Consider the following 27269-nt stretch of genomic DNA (forward strand, 5'->3'; position numbering starts at 1 on the left):
AGAGAGAGAGAGAGAGAGAGAGAGAGAGAGAGAGCGACAGAGAGGGTTCAATGCACTGAATAAGCAGTCACTCCAGGAGTCACATTGTTATCCATCACATATTTTTCCAGGACAAGTAGATGTGAGCAGTGTGCACATATTGACAGATGAGAATATCTGGAACAAAAGCCTTGTGAGACAAGCTGATTGATTTCTTTGTGGGTGGATATCAGTTTGCTGGCCAACGGTCCGCTGGAGAAACAAGAGGTAGGCTAAGTTGATCAGCGCGCATATTTTGATGTCTTAGATGGTGTTATTGTTATTTTTTCATATGAAATGAGAGTCAGGAGGGGTCATAATAGCCATGAAAGATGGAGTCGGAACGGAAGGGATATTTGATCATAATTTATTTCCAATAGCTTGTTTTGAGAATGTAAATAAATCGTGTAGGTTAATTAGTAGGATTTTCAGTGAATCCCGGAAATTTCTATGTGAAATAATTTTACGCCAACATGTGCGGTGGTTGCAAAATTTACACAGTGCTGGACGCGGTCTTATTAACTTGCAGAGATGCCATTCACAACGCTACTTGTTTATCTCTGCTATAGAATGAGGGTGTGTCTAAGCTACTGGCACTGATCACTATTACCTCCACTGGTTGCGCGGCGAAACCCCCCAAAAACAAATAAAAAATACTTGCAAACACAAATCAAAGCCTTAAAACGAGCGCGACCAATGCACTGACGCGACTGTTATCGTAAGCCTTGTGACAGTAAAGTTGAAAACCAAATAGCAATCCGATGTCGTGCATGATGTCACTGCTGTTATTATAAACTGGTTAGTTGCTTTCACTGAATAGGAAAATCACAAGGTAGACGATGGCTCGTTTTTCTGCTCCATCAGATGATCCACAGGTTGAGGGACGCAAAGGTGAATGGATGCGCAGACGTCACACATCGGCTGTTGAAATATATTGTGCCAATTGTTTATTGTGAGTCTGTCAGTGAATCCTGGCAGTGCCGTGTAGGCTGTGCGTTTACAACATAATGGAGAGGTTATCAGTGCGCTATTGTTGTCGGCGCGCAACTTCAGAATGTTGAATGCTATGTATAATCACTATCCCCTATAGCTGACGTATTTCTTTATAAATGGATGTGTGCCGATTTATATTCGACACCGACTGAATTCCAGCCGACTAATTCTGACTTCGAATCTGGGTGCCACACCCCTCTCTCCTGTTTATGTGTCTACTCCGGTTGTCCTTGTGATATGATATGATATATGCCATCTTAACCCATTTCTCGTTCGGCGCCAGACTTTTCTGTTGGACACAGTTACCATGGAGATAACTGGACACTACTATAGAACGACGCAAATTGTTGTCATGGTGATGTAACATCATTATGATGGCAGACATAGGGGGCCAAGTTGTTGTTTTTTCACAAAGGTTATGGAGACCTGTGGTTCGACCTATTTAGCTGCATTAGCTAAACCTTTATATATATATATATTGTTTATTAATGCTGAAAAATAGGAACTACCTTTTTAACTGACACTAGGACTTCTGTATTTAATTTGTTTAGCCTCAGGGTCACTGGTCACCAAATGGATGTTCTTTCAGAAACCAGCACACCCACAAAAGCGGAGAGTGAAAGGAGGAGATTTGGCTCAGTTATGCTAATCAACCTTACTTTAAAACTTTGCATTTAAAGAAGGGCACACACTTAAATGCGCACAGATATCAGGATATGACCCTGAGCACATGATTACAGGGTGGGGTGTGGTCTCAAGTAAAAACACACATACAATGGACACTGTAGGCATATGTTGTCATTTAAATATAGTTTTTCCTTTCATGACCATGTCATTTTAGATGTTTGTGTTACAAAAGTTTGTGTCACTCTGATCTCAAGCTTGTCTGAGACTCACACATTTGCCAAATAGTATGGCGGCAAAGGTTAGATCATTATTTTTTTCATGTCTCTGTGACTGTTGAGCACTCTGCTGCCCTACTCTACTTTATCGTCTCACTGCTCCAATTGCTTTTGGTGATGTTGTCTCTTTGATTGCCTTCCTGTTTCTTCCTCTCCCTCATCACATTTGCCTCACCACATTTCCTGACCTTTCTTCTTAATGCTCAGTGTATTTTATACTGGAAATGCTACTATCATACAACAGACTGCCCTTCCCCTGTCCTGTCTCCTCAGACAGCGTCTCCTCTGCATGCCCTTCGCCTGTACTCTCCAGCCAGATAATGTCTGTCACTGTCTGCTCATCTCCTGTTCTCACTGTCTTTCAGCCTGCCCTTTCCTTGTCCCCACATAACAGAAAACAGCCTCCCTCCCTACTATTTCCTTGCCCTTCCCAAACAGATACAGTCGCCTTGCCTGTCCTTTTCTTGTCCTCTCCTCTCCGACAAAGGGGAATCTGGCACTGGAACTTGATATTGCAAAACAATGGTGTAGATAAGGTAGGTTATGGAAAGATGGAGTGGCAACTGCTCAGGTGCCATGTATCTTAACTAGAGAGAGAAACGCTGGTGCTGAAAAGCTGCATGATACATTACATTTGGCAGTGCCATGCTGCCAAACACTAAAGGATTCTCACGGGACAAACACGTGACACTGACCCACTAACGGTTAAAAATACTCCACCTCAGAAGAGATTCATATCGCACTCTAACAAAAGTGGTATTCTTTATTGTGATCTCATCATTTTCTTTATTTATGTGAGGGTTGAAAATATTGGTCAGAAAAGTAGGTTTTAACAAATAAAACAGAGCTAGAATAAATCAGGTTTATTGGTACCGATGTATAGGAAGTAACTGCAGGACAGAATTGCAAAAGATATGTCTAAAGGCATTTAGTTACCGTGTCACCATTACATACTTTGTCAACCAAAGAACACTGATGACTTTATTGTTTGTCTGTAAAATGCCCCTGCTTGGTCACAATTCTCAAGAAAAACAAACAAAGAAACCCAATTCAAGAAACTAATTTTAAAAATACAGTTTGTGTTTACTTTATGTAAAATCATCACAATCGGCCAATATATCTGTAGTATAAAATAAAGGCAGACTCAACAAAAGTATCACATTCTGTTGTCAAGAAGGATGAGATTCTCAGATAACTTCTAAAATGAAAGCTGCAATAATTATAATAATCAATGCAGAACTTCTTTCAAATTGAGTCTAGTATTACATAAAGGTCTGCTTCCTTAGTCCTTAAATAGAGAGACGGCTGTTGTGGTGTGAATGGACATCTAGTATTTTGAGTCTGACTGATTGCTTGGCCTTTCACCCCGAACTATCTTTCGTTCCTCCAGAATCGGTGGCGGTTGTCCAACGGGCCGCTTAAGCCTGAACACTTACAGTCATATCTATGCTATTAGCAAGTCTCTTAGTGAGAAGAGACACAATAGGGCATCAGACCTCTCTCCATCCACTAGCTAAGCGTTATCTTTCACTCCAACATTCTGCCTTTCCATTAGTTTCACAATGACAGACCTATCTTTACACTGCCAGTACAGGAGAGCATCTGGCTGGACACACACTCAGGGGTTGGAGAATGTTATTTAGGAGCTGCCTCATGCACAATTTATATTTCCAAATGAAGTTTTCTGTCATTAGTATAAAGCTTTTTACTTTTGGTCAAACTCTTGTTGTTTCTCATTGAAAACAGTGACAGAAGGGAGAGTGTGATAATCCCAGCGGTCCACATCTTTTCAAGTTAGATTGCGTTTTCATCTCTCCACCCACCTTTCCCATTTATCCCATATCCGCTCAGATATATAAACGTTTTGACACCAGTTGGGCAGCATGTGATGATTGAAAGATGAGGAGGAGGGTTAAGAGGAGAAAGAAAAGGGTTAAGGGAGGCTCCTGTTGCTACTGAAGAGAGAGATCAAGGTGTCTCAGGATGTTCAAATGTACCTAACAATATCTCATCATGGTAGCCAGCTCTCCAATGATGTGAGTTTTTAGCCACAGTAAAGCATATATTACTCAAAAGATGAACTTTTAAAGAGCTAAAAAAAAAAAAGAAAGTGGTCAATGTGTGAAACAAGGCGTCTGACATGGATGCAAAGCACAAATATACAAATATACATATGCTTATTCTACATAAACTATAAAAAACTATAAAAAACAATTCAATTAAATTAATCATTTCTTATTTTCTTTGGTATTTTTGTCATATACAGATATGCAATGATGATTGCTGGATAATATGTATGTTGATGATGTCCAATTTCAAGTCTCTATTTGATCATGTGACGAAACATACAGTAGCTAGTTTAGGCGCTATTCATGGTTCTGATTGCTTTCTCTTTTAACTCTACCTTCCCAGTACAACAGCCTAAGTAACTCATTCAACTGTAAAATCCAACACACATTGATAAATTATAAATAGGCCTAATGGTGTGTGTGCTTCATAACTACTAACTAGCGTGCACTGGGGCCTGTCGTAACTACCTTACGCCACTACTCAGAGTCTACTAATTATGTAAACCACATCTATATTTAAATTTCTGTGTCTTAGAGCTTTAATTTTGTAAAAACCGTCAGATAATTGTGAGCCAATATGACATAAGTGCCAAATTTGCAATGGCAGAGAGTCAGTCAGTGAAATTTTTGTCTCTAGCTTTCTACAGATTTTTGTGAATTGTGAGCTAACTCATGTTTATTCAATTAAACGTACTGTTGAATAGAACAAACATAGATGACCTGCTCATTGATTGTTTGCTCAAACTGTACTGAATGCTGCGTCAAATTATTGTGTGTATAGTGTCAAATTAAAGTTTGTTTTTACAAGATCCTTTTCACATTATAACACGATATTTTTCATGTTATTATGACATATGTTCTCATTATTACAAGATACCAAATTATTCAGTTTTTACAAGAAACGTTTTTTGTAATAACATGTCACTTTATCTTGTTATTTCACAAAACTTTCTTGTTATTTCACAATAATAAACATATTTCATTACAACAAGCATTTTTTCTTATAACATGATAGGTTGGTATGTTGTTATAACTAGAAACTTCTAATTGGTGTTAAGAAAGGGCGAGAGTTTGTAGTCTACATCGCTATTAAAAACTAAAATGGCTGGTTTAAACATGGTATTTGTTGCTTGGGACACGGCTGATAAATGTGTTAAATATGTTTTTGTCCAGATCAAAAACTATATGTAAAACTATACGTGTGGAAAAGGATCCAAGCATTGTTCAGTCTCTCTCTGGGCAGGGCGGAAGTGGAGGGGTGATGGTGGTGGATATAGAGAGACAAATATGTGACAAATATCTTATTATAACGTTGAAGGGATCTTGTAAAACAATTTTTTTCTATAATGGTGGCAGCAATACGCTGCCTTTCAAAGGGCACACCAGCCTTAAAAGGTTTTTTCACATTGGGGATGAAACGAAAAAATTAAACAAAAATGTGGAATACTCATTGGCGATTTTTCGCGTTCAAACCTTTCACACCAAGTCTGATGCGAATGTTCACACAATCATCGATTCATCGTTGTCATAAATGACCATGAATGAAATGGCATAGCGGTGGAATGATCAAAAAGTTGTAGTGGTATGTAAAAAAACAATTTTACAATAATAAACCCACACTCACGTCTAAACACTGGAGTCAGGCTTGTTATTCCAAGTGTCCAGTACTGTGTAGAAAAGTTACAATGTACACAATCACATTTCCTATGGGTGGCGCCAATGTTATTGTAACAAGTGTAAATTCTGAGCTTCATTGCATTGGTTTTCATCATTCATGTCTGAATAGAGTCTAAATGTGTCTATCATATGTATGAGTTTATTATATGTGATACATGGCATTTAATACAAGGCTTAATGGTCATTTTATAATAGTCAGCTTTTATACCTCCGGGGCTCGGTGGATTTCTTAAGGAAAGCCAGTGAGCTCATATGCTTCCACTGCTTTTTTGACTTTCCTCCTGCCTGTCCACTCTTTGTGGATTTATCCTCCTTCCTCCTCTTAATGTAGATATTACAGAGGTTTCTCGATCTTTTCTTTGGTATTTTTATGTTGTTTGTCAAACAGGTCACTGTGTTGCGAGACCACATGGATCAATCGATCAATATCCATCTTGTTGTGTGAAGTGTGAACGGAATTATGACACTGACGTCCGAGAAAATCTATTGATCTTGTGAGCAAAAGTCATTATTGGTTGGCTTGTTTTTATCGCAGAAATCGAAACAACTGCAGAAAAAAACCCCAATTTGCATGGCGAAATATGAAAATTTTGGACTCGGTGTAGATAGAGACAGATGGGCTTAAATTTTTTAATTGACGTGCAAGCTTTTCCAGTAGACAGCGTGTCTGTCAAATATGATCTTCACCTCTACCCACACAGACACTAAGGACAGGATGGTCAGCAGCACCATTTCCATCACACACTTCTGCCCGAGCTGTCACAACATTAGAGACATCCAGGTGGAATCTCTCTCTCTCTCACTGGGATCAGGCTTTCACTCCGCTGCTGCTGCTGCAGAAATCCTCTCTAGATCATTAAAATTTAAAAAACTGTTTGTGCTTCTTTGGACAAAAACAAAATCAAACAGGTGTAACTTGTCATTAGGAGTTGTGACGTGGTATCCGTTCTGCGCAACTTCATTGGTTGATGCCTTTATTCAAAAAATATGTTGCTTGTCCTGTGTGAACATACTCATGACAAAACAACAGTTCGAAAAAATATGTTGACGTGAGAATTAACTACATGAAAAAACTGCCCCTGTATGCAAAGGCCTTTAGTGTGAATAATTTCCCCGCCTGCTGTACTTGAGCTGGATCAGTGTTTATTAATGTGTCTGAACTGAATGTAAATGATGTACAGTTTGGGGGCTGATCATCAATCATCAACTCTGATGTGTAAAAAAGATGTCTCTTTCAAGATGTGCAGATGTGACAGACATGCCCTTAAAAACCATATTGTCATGTCTCATCATTCATATCTGGGTGTGGTTTTAACTAAACTGTAAAAGTGCCACTCTGAATGCACCACATTTTTCATTCAACAGGTACACTGTGGTGGTTAAAAAGACTTCAGAAAAGACTTAAAAGGTTTGAGTCTTGACTGTGTAGTCACAACTGAAATGAAAATCCTCACATGAAGAAGAAATTCTCTTTTGTCTTTAGTAATTATGAGTGTTAAATGACTAGTATTTTAGTATATATACATATATGGATAAGAATAATGCAAACCTAGAAACAAGAGCGCTTCTTATTAAAATTAGTTTATTAACAGAAGAAAGCTCTACCTCCGAAATGACTGTGCTACTTCTTAAAACACAAAAAATGTCCCCCAACAAATGTCATCCACAAATCATTTTCCCTATAGCAAAATTATTCCACAGCCACTCAAAAATATCACAACAAACATAAATAAAAATTATAATTTCTAGTTAACTATTCTAGCATGAAACAGCCCATTAAACAAAATATTTTTTCTATCCATGGTCACATAGGGTTGATTTTCAGTTTAAGAGTAGATGCCATTAGTCTAATGGATGCCATAGGCTTTATGTTCCTCAGTCGTCATCTTGTACCACATTATTTCATAAATGTCCTAGTTGCCAGTGTGTTGCTCAGATCTGTATGAGGGCTCACAAATTAAATATACGAAGTATCAACATACAAATAGCAACTGGGTAGAAATGCCACAGTCAGTACCTCTATTAATGATTATAATGGACTCTGTTCATTTAAGTGCACTATGCCTTCACAACTGATGCAGTTGAAGACAGACAAACAGGCAGATGGGTAGATAGACATAATTGGACCCAGTCAATCAGAGAGCCAGTCAGTCAGACGGATGGAAAGAAAGGCATGTAGACAGACAGATGTACAGCCAGGTGGCACTCTCAGACAAGAGTGCTAGTGGAGGGATTGCTACAGATGCTTCCATGGTTTGCACATAGAGCATACATGTTGTACTGCAGACTTGTCACTTTCTATTATTTCACTGTGGAGCTTTGACATGCTTCATCAAATGCATAGCTTTCAATTCTTGTTGCCATCTGTATTCATCTATATTGAACTCTCAATACTCCCTGTTAGGGCAGGGGTATGAGAGTGAACAGTCGGCCATCATAGAGAGGGGGGAGATGCGATATTGTTTAATATGAGAATAATGGTGCACATTTTCAGACAGTCTCTCCTGGAAGGCATTCATAGCGTTGCACGTGGTTGTTCATAAAAAAGTGCCAGCCAAGAGAGCTAGAGAGAGAAGTTCATACCCAGCTTACTTTCTCACCTACGCACAGGTGGCCAATAGGGCGTGAAGCGGGTGTGAATGTTGGATTTTATGTATCGGAAAGTTACAGAAATTGCCGCCCCCCCCTGCCCCATTCTGACATCGGAAAGGTGTGGGGGGAGGAGGTTTCCGGAGCCATTCGACCATCCGTCAAGCACTTCTGACGGAGTCATTTCTTACTGGCCCCTTTTGATGGGGTTTGTTTGATGGCCCCTTTACTTTGTTTGATTGCTTGATTTATATCACATTACCAGACACTTAGTTTGCACTGGAGAATTTGATGGGAAATTAGACCACTCACATATATAGATTTATGACTTGTTGTTGTCACCAGGTCTGCATTTGTACAATTGTAAGTGCTCTGGCCATTATTTTATTGAAATATCAGAAAGAGAAAGCTGTAGCTTACCTGACCTTTCAAACCTGTCTTTGTGGGAGTTTTATAAATGTGAGGACCTAGACATTTACTCATTCTACCTACACTGTTTCTTCTCTTCAGATGTCACTGAATAAAAGTAAAGGAAGAAATTGCAATGCTTACATCAAGTTAAATGTGGCTTTAAATGGATTTTCAGACATAAGTGATATAAAGTGCATGCCATTAAAGGTACTGTGTGGAGTTTTCAGAAAATCCTTTTTATTTATGACACCGATGGCAGTTAAGTGAACTCCAGTCAGCATCCTATTGCTCGTGCTCGCACTCTGTAGGCGCGAGGAAACCAGGACTGAACACAGCCCCCGAGACCAATGGAGGCCAGTTTGATGACAGAGAAAACAGTACCAAGGTGATTTACAGAGCTCCAACCAGGACTCTGACTCCGGGGATGATAAAGACACGGCTGGTAAAAATGGAGACAGGAAGAAGAGTGAAGCGGGAGAGTCAGTGCCCACCTCCAGAGGCAGGAGCAGGGGTTACGGCGGGGTCTGCCCCGGGGTGCCAGGAGCCAAACCCGGCAAGAAAACCTCCTCGGTAGTGTATTCCCTGTATTCCCTGTCATTAAACTGGCCTCCATCGGTCTCGGAGGCTGTGTCCTGTCCTGGTCTCCACACAGTACCTTTAATCAAGTGCTTTGATTTGCCAAAACAATAAAACCATAATCACACTAGTTCCCAGGAGAAGATATTATAGGGGGGAAAAGGAAAACTTGAACATTTTGCAGATACATTCAATTTGAACATTTTGTGTTGGCTGTGAACATTTTGTAGAGAAGTTAGATATCAGTGGTTCATCATCATATTGATTAAAACAAGACTACTTTGGCACAGCGGTGCTTTGAGCTAAATGCTAAAGTCAGAATGCTAACATGTCCACATTAACAATTTTAACATGCTGATGTTTAGTAGTCGTAGTGTTTACCATTTTCACCATCTTAGTTTAGCATGTTAGTATACTAGTAGCAAGTAGCACTAAATGCTAAGTACATCTGAAGCTGATGGGAATGTCATTAGTTTTGCAGATATTTAGTCATAAACCAAAGTATTGGACCTGATGGATGGTGTTAGAGGAAAAGTGAAGGGATCACCCTCAAGTTAATTGAGGGGGCATGAATGTGTGTACCAAATTTACATGGCAATCAATCCAATAGTTGGATTTCACTTAAAACTGCAAATGTCAACCTCATGGTGGCGCTAGAGGAAAAGTCAGGGGATCACCAAAGTCATTAGGGCCCATCATCTGGGAACCATATATGTACTGAATTTTAGGGCAATCCGTCCAGTAGTTGTCAAGACATGTTTCTAAAACCAAAAATGTCAGAAGATCACAATCAAGTCATCAGGATTCATCCTCTGGGAACCGCGAATGCCTGTACAAACGCCATGGCAATCCATGCAAAAGTTGTTGAGATATTTCAGTCTGCAGCAATGTTGGGGACCCACCAACTGACTGCTTGACAGATCGACATTGCCACCCCTGAAACCATACAGCTAAAACTGATCTGGGCGACATTACAATCCTACCAGAAATGTATTTGCCAATGCAAAATAGTTGAATAGGAACACATTTTGTAGAAGACACAATTGGTGTGTGTGCATTGAATAGCCTACATGAAAATGGGCCAAGGTTATGTGATGTCCACTGGGAGAAAGGAGTAATCTCTGCCAGGAAAAGAGAACGTGTATACCGGCTCTGAACATGGATCATTATGCAAGATAAAAACTCTATCAGTAGGCCTTTAACATCAGTTAAACTCCAGGGGTTTGGATAGAGCTAGCATTGTGTGATGTGATTCCCCTTTCACACACTGTGTACGTGCGTTCATTGTTACTGTTTATGTCCCAAATTGCAGGGGCATGTATGTGCTGGAGTAGCTTAGCTTACCAAAACAAACCTCACCCACTGTATTTTTCTTTGTCTTTCTTTCATTTTCTCTCACCCACCCTCCACCCTCTTTATTATTCTATGTCAACAGTTGCCATGGAAACTATTTTGCTCTTCCTCTCTTCACTCCTGGTGTGTGTGGCTGGTAAGTGCCCCCCGTACTCACGAAACACACACACACACATCGATGCATACAAACACACATGCTTGCACACACTAGTTGTCCATAGGGAGGCAGTGTTGAGGCAGGGAGTGATGTTACGTGGAAAGGCACTCACTGGGTGTGGACCCATAGCAAAACATTATTTACTACTTTAGAGCTTTATGGTTGGGTTTCATAGACTGGCTAGTGTATGATTAAATGTAAGACACGTAAACACATGCTCAGACAGTCACACACTAGAAATAAATGATGTGGTGCTGTGCTGCAAACTGTTTTTTGTGATACTTGGAGCTTGTGTGAGATAAAAGATAGATAGATAGATAGATAGATAGATAGATAGATAGATAGATAGATAGATAGATAGATAGATAGATAGATAGATAGATAGATAGAAAGATAAATGGGGAGCTAGATAGTGTTTTAGTATTTTTCACTCATGGTGTCCTATCTAATTTCCTGTGTTTCTACCCTCTCCTTTTTTCTTTCACCCTCTGACTCAAACCACTTCCCTTCTTCACTGTCTCTCAGCTGTAGCAGACCCCGGTGCACAGGGTGAGTACCCTTGATGTAATCTCTAATGGGGTCACATCTCAGTCCTAACAGCCACATAGATGGGTCTATTGGTTTCCAGATCAAATCCAACCCTTATGTATTGCCCCACTACAGCGATCAGTGGTAGATGTATGGATTAAGTCAAAAAAAACACCAGACCCAACTGTGTGTTGATTAGATATAGATTTTTATAGAGTGAAATCAATGCTGAAGAGATGAGAGTGGTTGTTTGGTAAGAAAGAGAGATGATAATGTATCTGTATGAATACATAACATAATACATATATTATATTCTAATGCATAGAGTATAAACAATACTATTACTTTTTAAACCCTATTGCCAGACAAGAAGTCAGTATTGGATGATTCTGCAAAATGCTTTTCTAGCTCTCTTCACAACAACATGGACACAGGTCGGTTCTTTGAAATGGACGTTTATTGCTTGGGCACGTGTTATTTCTCTGATGCATCTGCGCCTTAGTCGCAAACTCTATTTGTGAATGAACATAGTACAAAATACATAAGCAAATTATACAATACATAGCATGAAACAAATGAAAATACAAATGACGCCTAGCACGAACGTGAAGCAAAAGGCATTCTACAAGTGGGACAAAATACCTTCTTGGCCGCATGTCATGAAAAGAGGTTCCTGAGTCCTTGAAAGTCTTTTGAAAGTCCCTTTGTCTGTCTGCTTTGGCTTCAGATGTCAATAATTGTAACTTTGAATGCAATATAGCAGAGCCTCGTGAGAGACATCTGCTCTGTTGGATTGTACACAGTCCATCAACTAATTCCGTCACAGTGGTAGTACAAACGGAGAACGTTAGTGCTGGGACAGAAACATGAAAATATAAACAATAGACTAATGCACTAGTGGCTACAACCCCGCCTTTACCATTTACATCAAATAAATTATTTACATATTTATTGCATGAAATCATGAACGTTTTTAAATGTCAGGTGCAGTTTTGTCCGAAATGGATTTAGGAATACTGGGCGAGTTTTTTTTTTTTTGCTAGCATCTTTAAGGCAATTTTTGATGATGGCACCTCTGAGTGGTAATATCCAAAAACACAGACAGCAATGCTTCAGATGTGATTGGTTTGCTCAAAAGTGGCTTAGCGAAAACAACATGATTCAGAGCTGTGGAGAGATACAGACATGTAGACAAGGTTAAATGAACAAATTAGACCTCAAACACATTCTTTGGAAATGTTGGAAACAGCTGAATTTAAACATTTTACAGGAAGAAGAAAGAGAGGGATTTTTTAAAATAGAAATGCTCAAAAATGATTTGTTTTTTTAAACACGTATTTAGTCTGTAACAGGAGATAAATGAACAATTAACACAGTGGCACAGGATTAGAATTTTTCATTTCACTATGTTTAACATTTAATTATGTTTTGAACAACGCTGATAAAATATGAACACCTTGGTTCTTAAAGTCTGGTTTTTATTATATTTTTACAGATGGTAAGGAGAAAGTTGAAAACCCATTTGTTTATGGTAAGTATAAAAAAATCTGTGTTTTCTGTAAACACCGGCCATCATCAGCCCATTGTCGAGACAGAGAGACAGTGTCTCACACACAAGAAAAACTTTTTGCAATAAATGACACATTGATTACGTTTCTTTCTCCTGCTCCTGTGTCTCTTCTATGGCATTCTGTCATTCCTCTGCAGACTATGAGAGCCTGAGGATTGGGGGATTGGTGTTGGCCGTGGTGCTGTTCACACTGGGCATTCTTCTCATTCTTAGTAAGTTTACTTCTGTCTGTGTGTGTGTGCTTGTGTATAATTTTATTATGTATACATGCACTCGATGTAATCGACTGTTACAATCAAATTAAAAATAATTCATAATAAATGAATGAATCATTATTGAATTTCCACACTATATTACTACACCATCTTGTTTTCACACTTTTGCATTAATATATCTTTATCTTTATCAGGTAACAGTGAACCGTTGTTATCACTGATGACAGATAATACATCTAACTAATTAGACCTCTGGTTGACACAGCTAATGATTTCTTGTTTCTAGGTCGAAGATGCCGCTGCAGTATCAACCAGAAGGCCAGGTATGTCAGTGTCCCTCTCTGATTGAAAAAAACAAAGACTTAGTTGTGTAAGGGATTTTTTTTGTCATACTGCATGATTTAGTTACCATGACAACCTGTGGATCCTCTCTTCAGGGCCCCAGGAGATGAGGAGAAACAGGAGGAGAATCTGATTGTCTCCAAGGGTAAGATGCACATTTAAACTCTGTTCTGTCCTCTCACCTCTGGCTCACCCCCTGACATACATCCATAACTGAGTTTCCCTTTGGGAGTGCCCATAGCACGGGGGAGGAGGGGGCCATTCGTGTTCACACATGTTGAACTGTAGGCAACTGTATTTGTGAGACAGATGGAGAGAGAGACAGAAAGAGAGAGAGCAGACAAGCTATATATACTGTTCTGTAATAGGTAAGTTATTACAGAGAACATTTTGTCACCAAAATTAGGTTATCATAACGTTAATTGTGGTTTCAAGCAAGGACTGTTTTAAAAGCCCTCCCTGTAGTTGCATTTCAGGATGCCCCAACATCTGAGGTTTCACAGTTGCCATCCTTTTAAATGAAAGAAACAATCAAATTTATGATCATTTTCACAACATCCATGTTTGATTCCTGGGTTTGACGTTCTGACAGTGTAGCCCATGCCAACTGTTTTTAATGGTAAGTCACCAGTCGTCTGTAAAGAATGCCATGCATTCGTTTAGCATATTCTTTGATTTCTGAGTTATTGTTGAGTATAGTGTTACATAAAGGAAGGCGCATGTGTAACAAACTGTAACAATAGAATAGAATAGTAGAGTAGAATAAAGTGGGGGAAAAGTCTAATAACCCAACACATATTTGCTTAAGTTAAGTGGTCAACACTTAGCTTATTTCAAATATTGGTTGGATGGGTCAAACACAGGACTTTCACCGGGGACACCGGGGGTCGTGTCCTGTGTGAAACCAAAAGTCAACATTGAGTTATTTTAAGCTTACTTATTGTAAGTTACGTTTGTAAGTTACGTAAGTCAAGTCATGTGACTTACTGTGAGTTACTAACATAACTTACTTATTTTAATCGTAACCGTGAGTTTTTCCTAAACCTAACCTAAGTAGTTTTGGTGCCTAAACCTAACCAAACTACGACCGTTACACAACGTTAACTATGTGGTTATTGTTACCATGACAAAGAAGGTCCGGTACGCCTGTTGCTGGACATTCGTAAGATTATGCACGGTGCATTACTTCTTGTAAGATATCTACGATCTCTTGTATGATGATACGTTGGGTTAATTGCTCTGTGGACTCTGAAAAGCATGCTAAAAGAGAACTCACGATCTTCCTCCTGTAGCTTGAATGCTTCTCTCTGGTGACTCCCACATGCACAGCTCATTCACTCTGGTCATTTGCCCAAACCAGGTTCCGCCATTCTGAATAACCATCTGGAGAGCTAATGTCTGATCAAAATGTCACTTAATTTTTTTATGGTATAATAGTCACCAACAAGCTTTGAAAAGTAGTTATATCTAACATAGAATTCAATACGTTAGCAACAATGCTGATTCATACAGTGCTTTCAAATCAGTTCAAGGATGCTCTGATATCCTTGAAGGCACCACCAAAGAGACAGTTTTAAAACAGCTCCTGCTTGCAACTGCATTAACATAAAGCTGATGAAATGTTGAGAGTGTTGTGTTACTAATCTCAATTAAATTTCAATTGCACAAGTCTGTGCAAGTTGATTTTCATAATGTGGTCTTCATTAAGCTGTCTGGAAGGCACTAGTGGAAGAAGTATTCCTTTGCTCACGTAAAAGCAGCAATACCACAGTAAAATAAATTACTCCACTATAAGTAAAAGTCTTTTTTAATAATTAATTAAGTAAAAGTAAAAAGTATGATCAGAAAAATATACCGTAGTATCAAAAGTTAAAAGTAATTTGTTTAAAAATGGAAATCGTAAATATACCTTATTAAAAAGAGGTACCCATCATTCTAATGTCCAAGCTGGTCAAGGTGCTGTTAGGAAGTTTATATTATAACAATGCATTTTTTATAAGGTCTTTATATGTTTTGCACATAACATCTTAATATGCAAAGTAACTAATAACAATAGCTGTTTAAAAAAATCCTGAACTCTGGAATGTAGTGGAGCAGAAGTATAAAATAGTGACAAATTTCACCTGGGTACGGTACGGAGTAAATGCACTTACTGTAAGAAACAAAGCTCAAAATATCCTTTAGAAAAAGATCAACAATACGCAATCCTAAGTACTGCATGTACTCACAAACTCTTAGTGAGTAGCAGAACTTTCAGCATAGTCCTTCAAGTGATTTCATCTAAGTGAATGAGTGAGTAAAGGAGAGCGAGAAGGACTGAAATGTGAAACGACTGTGGGCAAGTTTAATGTTTTGCACTTGTGCTTCAACTAAATCACTCGTCCTTGACCTCTTTCAGCTGCAGCGGCTGCCAAAGAGACTCCAGCAGAGAACTGAGGCATTTCCTCCGGACCGGACTGCCTTCTGAAATGATGATCAGTTTTATTTGATATTAAGCCACTATAACAGTGAAGAAATTGGTGATTATGATAACTGGTTATATGACAGGGTAAGAGGGGAGGTAAACATTCAGAGGTGTAATATGTACATAAATCTTGTGCCCTAAAGACAAACTTTTAGCCTGTTGTGCTCCGTTGTGACCGTGCCAGTCCCTCACTGCTCTTGTCTATTCCTGTGCCTTTCTGTGACAGTCTCTCACTCCAGTTCTTTGTCTTAGCCAGTAGCACCTTTGACACAAGATTGTCTTAGAAGCCCTAGAAGAATTGTTAAAGTTGTGTGGTCCACTGTTCTTCGTTTTGTACTTCTATATATTGCTCTTAGGTTTTAGGATTTGTCAATTTGTTGTTTATTTTGTCAGTTGTCCTGGATAATGTTTGTCACATTTGGATTATAACACATATGCATATATACTGTATACATATATGAGTATATATATAAATACAGATAGTTTACAGATAAGATATACAGTTAAATATCCTTCCTTTAGGTCTACGTTTGAATGGTTGGGTGTGTTTGTGTGCGCATGTAGGTATATATGTTTGTTGCATATCCTCTATATGTATGATTGTGTATGTCACAAGTGCATGTGTATCTCTACATGTAAATGTGATGAGCCTTATATAAGACAATCTCAACTGCCACAGCTCTCTGACTGAGCACAGGAATGGTTTGCAGGTATCTGCATGAGCTCTCCACCGCAGTGTTTTACCATCTATAGTGGTGGGAGCTCCTGCATCAGCTGTCTCACTGCCCTCTTCTCCACACAAACACTCCACTGCTCTGTCACTGGCTCCAGATTAACTAGTCTCCAGCAGACTATGATTAGTTTCCCCATACACACTCACTAGTGCCGCAACTCTATGAAGCCTGGATCTCTTTCTTTTCTCTTTCTTGCTTTTTGTTTATTAAATTGTCGCAATGCTTTAAATGGCCATACATGTAGTACATTTCTGAAAAAGAGAGACAAAGTTTGAGTGCTGACTTTGAGAAGTGAAATTTAAAATTGATAACATTTATGTGCAAGACTACATTAATAGTAGCCTAATGTAAGCCAAATCATAGAACAAATGAACAGTCCTTGTTGTGAATCCCCTCATCAGGTCAGGCTTCCACCAATTTTAAGTCTGAGTATACCTGTTTTAAAGACGACCGCTGTACAAGTAAATGCTATGTTCATTCTACGCATGAGGCCTTGTTGTGTAGCAACCTGTTGTGCTTTTGGCATAAATGAATAAAAGTATCTCTGACCACATGTAATAATGTGTTTTTTTGCATTCAATTAGATGAAAACCAGATTTTAGTGTAGGTCGTAAGCATTTTTTTTCCTTTATACTTGAACATTTTTGCCTAGAACATCAGATTTCACAAGAAACCTTCCAATAGCATTTCAAATCAATCTGGTAATTTCCTATCAGTGTCAATCAAGGTTACAAGCTGCTACTTGGGGCTATGAAACTATGTCAGAAAATGGGTTCCTCACCAGCATAGCCAGTAATATGCTGCTCATTCTGCTATGATTCCAAAGGTTGGCAGATATACTCTTTATTGGCATCAGAGTACAAACTTTATGTGACTGTAAATGTGTAACTGAGTGGCTAGACTGAAATATGGCTGTGGGCGTGGAGAGGTGGTTTGTGTGTGTGGGTGTTAGAGGGTGGATCTGTGGGGTGTGAGTTTGGTCTGCCCCTGACGCAGACAGGGCCACACACGCACAGACACCTGGACAGAGGTAATACAGAGCCTTCAGCAGCTCAGGTGAGTAATAACTTGCTTTCCTTAACGAATGTTAAATCTGCAGGTCATAAAAATCAATCGGTTGTGTGCACTTCAGATGCCTAAAAATGGGTATTTTTAGGCATCTGGGATCATAAGATCAAGTTTCCCACGGGTGCAATGGTAATCCATGTTTTGGAGGGGTTAGTTGATCTAGAATGTGTATTTCTGTGTAAAATAGAAATTAGCATTCTCGCAATGAAAAGTTTAACTTTTCCTAACCAAGTTACCATCATTTAATGAGGCAAAATATAAAAGCACACATGCTCCAATTAATATATGTTGTAAAAGTGGGTTTAGAGGACATACAGTACTCTGTTGTCAGTGTTCTTGTTAATTGCCCCCCATTGAAGAAATCTAATAACAGTGATGCATTGCTGCATTTTAGGGGTGGTGTGGTTATCTGCCAAAATCATTGGGTATCAATTCTGCATAATTAGGCAGGCGTCACCACAGCTATTCTTTCTTGCCCCATCTACAACCTCTGTCAGACTGTGCAAGGTTCAAGGTTAATGAATATTAGAGCTGTAATATATTAATGAGTAACTGTCCAGTATGCCCTTATGCTCAGTGGTGCATTGAAAAGGCCCAGGCACATAATGAATGAAAGCAATGAAGTCCACAGTTCACAGTGGCATGCTTGAACAAAATGGAGACAGCAAGGGAAATTTTTAGTCTGCTAATCTGTGTAAATTAATGATTATAGGTCAGGAGATGTAGATCAAACGAGAGGCTTGTGTTTGTGTGTGTGTGTGTTTATGTGTGTGTAAAGGATGGAGAAAGAAAGGGTGGGGGAACGAGGATCAATATTGCCATTAGCCTCTTAAAGTTCTCAGTGAAGATCAAGGCACTCGTAAGTCTGTAGTAGGCAACCCAATAAGGCAATTTGTCAGGACATATAGAGTTTCTGAGCCTTTCAACTACCTCTCATCTAAAGTGATTAAGACGATTTAAACGACCCCCTACAAGTCTCTAACCTAACCTAATTAAACTGGAGAGACTACTGAAACCAAATCCACACAAATCTTCTCCCCTGCAAACAACGGTTTTCAGATACAAGACCTGACGGTGAATAAGTTTACTGTCATTATATAAAAACAAGTTAAATAATTTAAAATAGCAGACATGGATGGATCGCCAGCTGGCGGCTGCTATTATCACCTGCCTTTTGTTAACGGTTTGTATTATGTCCCTCCAGTTTTGTCACGTGAACACACAAGCAGACGAGACATCATGTCTTCTAAAGGTAAGTTACACAGCAGCTGAACTGCTGATGGGTGTATGAAAGAGCCACTTCAACATGACTCCATTTGAGTGACATTTGCAAGGTCAAAGACATTCTTGCTTTCTGATTCTGAGTCAGAACCACTAACAACAACATGTAAATCATGTACCTAGGTAACACAAGGATGACTTATTAACTGCTTATTAGAGTAACAGGTATGCTGGGCAATGACGAACAACAATATAAAGCTTAACACAGGTCATACAGAGTGTCCCCTGATAGCTTGACAAAAACAAAACAAAGGGGAGTCCTGCCTCCTCACAGTTCAGGCTCACCTTTTCACAGTTCAGCATTCTGCCACAGCTAATCATGTTCACAAACTATGTACTGCTAGTGCTAGTGGTACTGTACATGTACCTTTTTGGTAATAGGGTGACATAGTAAGTTAGAAGATTACCCAGAAAATGGAAGACAATGAATACAGGTAACCCTGTAGAGGGAGAAAAACAAGTTGTTGGAGGTTGATAAGTGAAAAAACACTTTTTGAATATTTCTCATAAGCATGCAGCTAGACTAGGCTACAGCAATTTTTCTCTAGAATTATGTTTCTACTGGGTTTCTACTGATTGTTCATTCCCTGTCTATCCCCAGGTGCAGACATTGACCTTGATGCAGACTTTGTATATGGTAAGTAACTACAACTATAAAAGTGTATCTACTCGAATGAAATAGTTTAAATATTTAACTTCGTCCAGTGCTCTAAAATAAGAGAATGTAAAAGCATGCACCGGATAAAGGGAGTTTCTGCCAGCATAAGTAGATGGGCAAATAAAGTGGGCACGTGTAGAGAGATAGAGGAAAAAATTGGAGGAATAGCAGGAGCTAGATCGTGAGGAGTAAAAAGGGTGTGAGTTAAGGGTGTGAGGGCAGTTGCCATAGGTGACAGTGATGGTGTGGTGTTGTGACAATGTCCTATGTGAATATGTAGATTACTATACACTACGTGTTGGAGGTCTGGTCTTTGCTGGGATCGTTGTGTTCCTTTCCATCATTATGTTGGCAGGTAAGTCAACAGCTTCATCCTGCATGCCTCTGTGTGTGTGTGTGTGTGTGTGTGTGTGTGTGTGTGTGTGTATTTCAGCCGAAAGAGAAAAGTAAAGTCTGATACTGGGAGTGAAAACAGAGACAGAAGACAAAACACTGTGAAACAGAAGAGCTGTGTCTGTGAATGGGGTTGAGATTCTATCACATAGTATGTTGTTTACTCATTGAGTAAAGGGGGCTGAAATATATCTCTTGCTCCCATTTTACAGCTCTGCTTCCATCACGGTTGTTATTAGAGCAGCTTTGTTGTAAGAAAAGCACAGTATAAGTTTGGGAAGAACTAACCATTCAATCTAATTTTTCTCTAAAGGCAACAAGCTCATCAGCTGTGGCAAATCCAAGGTAAGGCAGCCAGTGTCCAACAGCTGAAATGAAATATGGCTTTATAGGGACATCTGCTGGTAATACAAATAAAAACAAAAATCAAAAAGGTCAAAGTTGAACTTCTGCATACTTTCTGGTTAAATGTGACAAGCTATTCTTAACAGCTGATGTTACCATGAGATGAAATAAAAATGTGTTAATATGCATAATCCCCAGATAAAAATGACAACTGCTGTTTTACTGTCTACAGCCAAGACATGTTGAAGAGGACTAAACCCAGGAGACTGCTGGAACGTGCTACAATGCTGTCAACTGTTATGTGTGTAAGAATATGAGGCTTTTGTAATAATAAAGTTTATGTAACCCTGCTGTGTTCATGTTTGTTTGACATCACTGCTGCTCTGGACCACCTGGAGTTTGAATTATTTTTCATATCAATACAAATAAATGAGCTTTGAAGGCTCTCTTCCTGTAGTATCTGTTACTGAAGAAGATCAGGCCCACATGTGAAAAATGTATTCTGAGTTCTGAGTTTAAAGAATAAATTTAAGTTTAATCTCAACAAAATCCCAATTACATCTCCAATAAGGTGCCAAGTAATTTAGAGATATAAAAACAACAATATCAAGCATCAAATATAAAATAATAATGCAAAAATGCTAACATATACAATTTAAAATAATAATAATAATATAAAAGTGCCAAAATATATAATATATAATAAAGTGCTCAATGTACAGTAACACATTTAACAAGAGAGACAGCTATTGAATAAAAAGAAGGAACTACTATTAGATTTAGACATCACAATGTAAATACCAATCAGAAGTCCCCATCAAAAGAATCACCTGATCATTCCAGAAAAGGAACAAAACAAGCGCTCCTGCCTGGAAACAACACGCCCCCCTCAGGTGCAATCACTTCACCTTAATGAGAGTCTACATATGTTGCCTCCTTGCGTTTGTTCTTTCTTTTGACTTCAGCCACGTGTTATACGCCTCTTGTAAGTGGACTTTCTCGTGTAATGTTTGAGTCACTGCACACGATTTCAGTTATTTGATTTGCATGTTAATAATTTTGTTCTCTTTTTGCAGCGCTTAAACCACACAAATACCAAAACATCAACCGACAAATCTAATAAAATAAAAGTGCTCTGCATTGCAAGCTTGGACTCCTGCCTCGTCTCTGTGGGTCTCTCACACACATAGGTTTACAGCCGTAGTACTGCAGATTATAGTCAGTTGTAACCTATAGTAAAAGGATGGTAACAGGTGTGGAAGTGTGGGATAATATGGATTTATAAAGTATTACTCTTTATTAAGCTGCACAACTGCTGTTGGTACCATTTATAAAATATTTATACCATCTATTAATTTGCTAGTTTGCCGATTTAATATACTTTATACTATTCCAGTAAAGTTTTGCTTTGGGATTTGTATAATATCCATTCAGAGATAATCCATTTGAGATGGTGCACTTTAGATGGTGGCAAATGTATTTAGGCTTTATAACAAAAAGGGTTTCGTAGGCCCACTTGCTTCCCAAAAACAATCGATAGAAAACTGGTGTTGATATGATTCGCTGGAATTAGGTAAAACAAACGATCACAAGGTGGCGTCATAAGACCAACATGACCACAGGAAGAAGAACTTCACCGGCCAACAGCTTCCCTCGAAAGGCCGAGAAGTGAAAGCTGCTGACTGAAGAGGGAAATCAAATGACCCCAAATACTGCGTGGGAAAGTAGGTGGAGAAAAAAAAACAACAGCTTTAATAATAAAGTTTTGATGGAAAGTCACAGATATGCTACGATCAGTAAGAATATATCAGATAGCAGCCTGAGAAATGTTAATGCTGCACATTACATCAGAGATTAAATAAAAACATAAATAGGGGCACTATAAATTCACTGTAGCACCACACAGGGACAGGAATATGAAAAATAGGCCCTTTCTTGAAACGTATTTGTCAGCAGCAGACCACTTGGTGGTCCGTCCCAACGTGAAAAAGCAAAACAAGTTGCAGATTTTACTGTTTTTGGTTGCGAAAAAGTCACTAAGTTACTTTCACTGCTCAGCACAAGTGTAAACAGTACGTCCCGTTTTGCCGTTACATCAGAGCCAGCTAAAGCCGAGCAGTGGCATCATAGGCTACTGTATTTTCATCGCTCTAGCAGAGATGACAAAGCGCATTAATCATACCACCAGAAAACTGCGCCTGATTAATTATCCCTGAATAAATAAGTCGTTACATGGAGAGACAAGAGCTGTCAACTGCGTGAGCCTCAAGGTCTCTCTCTCTCTCTCTCTCTCTCTCTAAAAATACAAGTGAGTGAAAACTACATAAACATTGCAACATCTGTCTCTACTTTCTATCGCTGACAGTAGAGAAATATTCTGCCAATTCATAATCACTTTTTAGGGCCAGACAACATTCTGATCTACTTTGGCTTTTAGTTTCTTCTTTCCAATGTTCCAAATAAGTTTCTTTACATTGCTTTATTATTTGGTTTACTCTGACTGGTGTTTGGAAAGCAGTGCTGTTGTGAGACTGGTCAGAGTGTGTCTGAGGTGGGCAGTTAGTCTCAGCACCAACTGACATAGGGGACTCTTTCCTGGGCTCAGCTCTTGGGTTTGGAGGACTTTGGAATAGATGGTGTCTAAAGGGCTGGATTTAAGGTGATTAAAACATTTGAGCGCTCTCTTTTGAATGTTAAATTATCAGTGGGTATCTGCCTAATTCTGCTCTACATGCATTTGTCGGTGTTTTTCTGTGGACGTGTAAAATGTATCTGCAGAATTCTGCATGTAAAGATTCTGTTGGATGTTTGTCCCAACGGCTATGGCTATGATGGCTGAGTTGACCCCGTACTTCACTACCATACAGCACAATGGGCTGGATGACACTGAATTGAATTGGAATTTGAAAACGCATTTAGAGCTCTTCGAGCTTTTTCTTTTAGTGCATTCACTGCCATGTGGAAACTCCCTGATGCTGTTATGGTTATACCAAGGTAGGTATAACTCATACCGTGTACAATGATATGTTTATTAATGGTAAACAGGTATTTGTTCTCCTGGCATCTGGGGCATTTTTGAAAAATCATGACATTTGTTTTCTTCATATTTACTGCCAGGGCCCAGTTCTGACAGTACTTTTTACTATGTCCAGCTGTTGCTGTAGTCCTTGTTCAGTAGGAGACAGTAGAACAAGGTCATCAGCATAAAACTGAGACTTCACCTCTCTATCTAGGAGGGAGAGGCCAGGAGCAGCACACTGATCCAACTGTACAGCAAGTTCATTTATTACACACTAAATAAAGTCGGGCTTAAGTTGCAGCCCTGATGAACATCTCTTCTCTGGGAGAAGGATTCAGTTTGTTTGTCTCCAGTTTTTACAGCACATCTATTTTCCATATACATTGATTTAACCAGATCATACATTTTGCCCCCTATACCACAATGTAAAAGTCTGTAATAGAGCCCTTCATGCCAAATAGTCAAGCTTTCTTGAAGTCAATAAAACAAGCAAATATCTTACCATTTTTTGTTTGGTGTACATGTTTGTTAAAGTGTGAAAGGTGCATACATGGTTGGTGGTGTCTGTGTGGTCAATTCTTCAAGGAATTGGGAAATCAAGGGGGCTTTGGTTGTCTTTAATTGTTTCTTCTAATGTTTGGAATTTTTCTTTTATAATACATTGATCTGAATTAATTAGATTTATTGGTATGTCTTTGTACAGATTTTCAAAATGTTGCTCTCCAGATGTCACCATTTTGGATGGGTAGTTCTTGTTGTTGCTTTGTGTTGAAGTTGTTCCACATATCCCAGAATTGATTTTGATGAGGTTTTAATTATCTTAAATTTATTTGTGGGTATAATTTTGTTTTTTGTTCCTTATTGTATGTTTATATTTGTTTAACATTTCATTGTACCTAGTGTGTAAGGCTGGATAGTTTGGTTGGCGATGTTTTTCATTTGCTATTTTTCTCAAGTCTTTTCTGATGGTCTTGGAATCTTGATCCCACCATTTGTCTGCATTTTGGTTTTTAACAGGCTTCTGTTTATGTTTTATAAGGTTAGCTTTAAAAGCTGCAATATGAAATATCATTGATCTCAGCAATGTCCTTTTTTACACCATCTCTGGGAGGGACATAGTGATTTTGGTTATATACTGGTATGTCATTCATCAGATCAGGTGAGTTCACGGCTATGATGAATTTGTCTCCACTGTTTTGGGCCCATCTGTAAGTAAGATCTAATTCAAACAGCTTACTGGGATCCCTTTTTGTCTCTCATTTGACTTGAGAGTTTAAAGAACACATTTATGTGGTCTGAAAGGGGGGCTTGCTGTCTGAGAGTGAATGCATTGATAATGAAGGGGTCCATGTCAGTGATTGCATAGTTACTACACTAGACCCAAGAGCTGAGGAGTATGTGAATCCAATCTCTTTCTTTCGTTTTTCTCTTTCCCCTCAGCCTCCTGAAAATCTGGGAGAATGAAGGACTGAGCTGTAAAAATTAACACAGCCTACGGTCAAGCGGTGAAAGCAGGAGGTTTTACCGGTTGGGATCCCTCAGGGCTCAGGTCAGCTGCTTTCCATAAGGGCTTCAGTTGAGGTAAGCATGAGAAGCCATTTATCACACAGTTCATTGGCGCTGATAACATCACACAAACAGAAACAAATGCACACTTTGCTGGACAGGTGTGACAGGGCTGATAAGTTACTGCTCCCATAAGCATTTAGGATGTCTATTAACTGCTGAGACAAAAAGCATCAGGGTGACTGAGGGAAACAAACAGGTGATTGAAATGTGTTTTTCCTTGCATGGATGGGTTTGACACAACATTTTTAAGGGCAGGGTGCTGACAAAGTAACCTAAACACTTCATGACGAGCTAACACCAAAGCTACATATTGTTTCTCAGCTGGTTGTTGCAAACTTTGACTGCTGCTCTTGAAGTTGGTGCAGTTTGGGCTGTGTTTAGTTCTAATGGGCGTGTCCCTTCACAAATTAAATAATTTCAGTTTTAATTATGCACCTGTTGTTTGGTTTGAGATGATCTCTGCAAGTCTCTGAAATCTCACAAAGTGCAGATGATCAGACCTCTGTCATAGCTGACAAAATGCTGCTAACTTGCCTTCAAACTAATATGAACAACATTTGTAGCAGTTTAGTGAGCAGCTTAACTATATATATAATTTTTTTTGCTATTGTAACAACTTCTGTACTTTTTCAACTGCCCTAACCAGTCTATGGCTCTCAGCCCAAAGCCCCTTGTTCCTCCTGAAGCTGTTCATCTTTAAAAACAGGTCTGGAATGTAGAGTTTAATTTTAAATAAACTACTGGACGGTAGTTTTTAACAAACAACACGTAGCACTTGTTAGTAGGATCAATTAATTGTTGGTTTTGGTCTTTTCATGGAATTTGATGATAAGAAAAATATAGAATATGACCAGGCTCGTCCTTCAAATGAATGTCAGTGGTCCCTTGTAAGTTAACCTTGGTCACTGCATGGTTTTGAACAATCAGTTGTCATAGTCACCAGACCAACAAATCAGTTTCTTAAAGATAAATGGTGATGCATCTTTTAAGTTCAGCTTGATATTAGATTAGATTCAGCTTTGTCACTGTGCACAGTACAAGTACTGAGACGATGAAATGCTGTAAGTGCAAAAAGCAGAGTAATGTACATACAGTATGTATAGAGGTAATAAATGGAATAAACAGTAAGGGGTAGATATGAATATGCTAAGATATATACACTATGAACATGTATTCATATAGTTGTAGAAAATGAAGAAAATAAAGCTTAAATAAGCTTTTCTCTGTTGTGCAGCAACAGCAACATTTTTACATTTGACATGTCCTTTAATTTTGTTGTCAGTGCGTTTTTTGTGTGTGTGTGTGGAACAGGTTCACCAGTAAGACAGAGGTACAGGAGTGTTAAAGCGTGGGAAAGTGATAAGATCAAAGCACAGAGGGTCAAGATGGAAAGTCTGCCCTCAGCTAAACTCTACAATGTCCTCTCACACCTGCCAACTCTCTCTCTCTTGCATTACGTTATTGCCTTAATGTGATGTAACAGACCAGAACGGTAAAGATTTGAGTGTAAACAGCTTATTTCTGTTTGTTCATCCCTTATTTATACTCTTCTAAATGCCCTGGAGGTTGCTACAGTTTGATGTATGACAGCTTACATGCACAGTATTTCTAAGTTACTTTGAATGACTAGATAAAAAGTTTGTGCAACCCAGTTTATGTAATAACCAATTAGTTTGGTTTCTTGAAGGATATGTGGTGCAATCGAAGACACTAACGAAAATGCATGGACTTTAGTATAAATTATTTTTGATGTTAATCAATTAGGTTTTGTATCATAAGCCTATTTTATTGTCTCACCACCATTGACCATGCCACTGTGTGTGTATAATAACACCACATTGTGACAATTCTTGTTCCCTTTCAGGTGTCTATATCGAATGAACACACCTGTCGATGCTGTGGTTAATTTAAGACTGGAGAACAGAAGAGCATTAATCTTGCTATAACATGTTTTGGCGTATGGAGTCAGATGGCAAAAATGCAACAAAGTTTTGTCCCGAGTCCCCCACTCCCTACTGCTCTCTGTGCATTGTGTATGTACCCCGTTGCCTCGAAGTTTTCGAAGTACAGTGCACACAGCAACCAGAAACCAGCCAGTTCTCCTAATACCACGTGTCCCCAGGTTTTCTTTTTGTCACTTAGTTTGTGGTAATTTTACTAAACACGACTTTATTGAGGAATAAGCATCATGTGATGCAAAGAAAAACTTAAACAGCATGAGATTTTGACACAGGACCAGTCTACTATTGACTCACAGCCACAGGATTAGGCCATAATGCAGGACCCTCTTAGTTGATATTGTACTTGTGCAAATTCCCTTGCAAATTTAAAATTAGTC

At 38.9% G+C, this 27269-nt stretch overlaps 1 protein-coding gene across 1 annotated transcript; it reads left to right on the forward strand.

The window, feature by feature from the left end:
* The first annotated feature begins 19 nt into the window (after positions 1-19).
* Positions 20-20693, forward strand: fxyd6 (FXYD domain containing ion transport regulator 6). Its single transcript, XM_044202799.1, has 12 exons — positions 20-246; positions 10671-10724; positions 11271-11294; positions 12769-12804; positions 12981-13055; positions 13345-13381; positions 13496-13545; positions 18871-18918; positions 19549-19584; positions 19886-19960; positions 20312-20343; positions 20576-20693. Exons 2-12 carry the CDS (start codon positions 10676-10678, stop codon positions 20597-20599), a joined length of 486 nt encoding a protein of 161 aa, XP_044058734.1. The 5' UTR covers positions 20-246; positions 10671-10675; the 3' UTR covers positions 20600-20693.
* The last annotated feature ends 6576 nt before the right edge of the window (positions 20694-27269 follow it).

The sequence above is a fragment of the Siniperca chuatsi genome, linkage group LG7, assembly GCF_020085105.1.
Source record: "Siniperca chuatsi isolate FFG_IHB_CAS linkage group LG7, ASM2008510v1, whole genome shotgun sequence".
NCBI classification, from domain to species: domain Eukaryota; kingdom Metazoa; phylum Chordata; class Actinopteri; order Centrarchiformes; family Sinipercidae; genus Siniperca; species Siniperca chuatsi.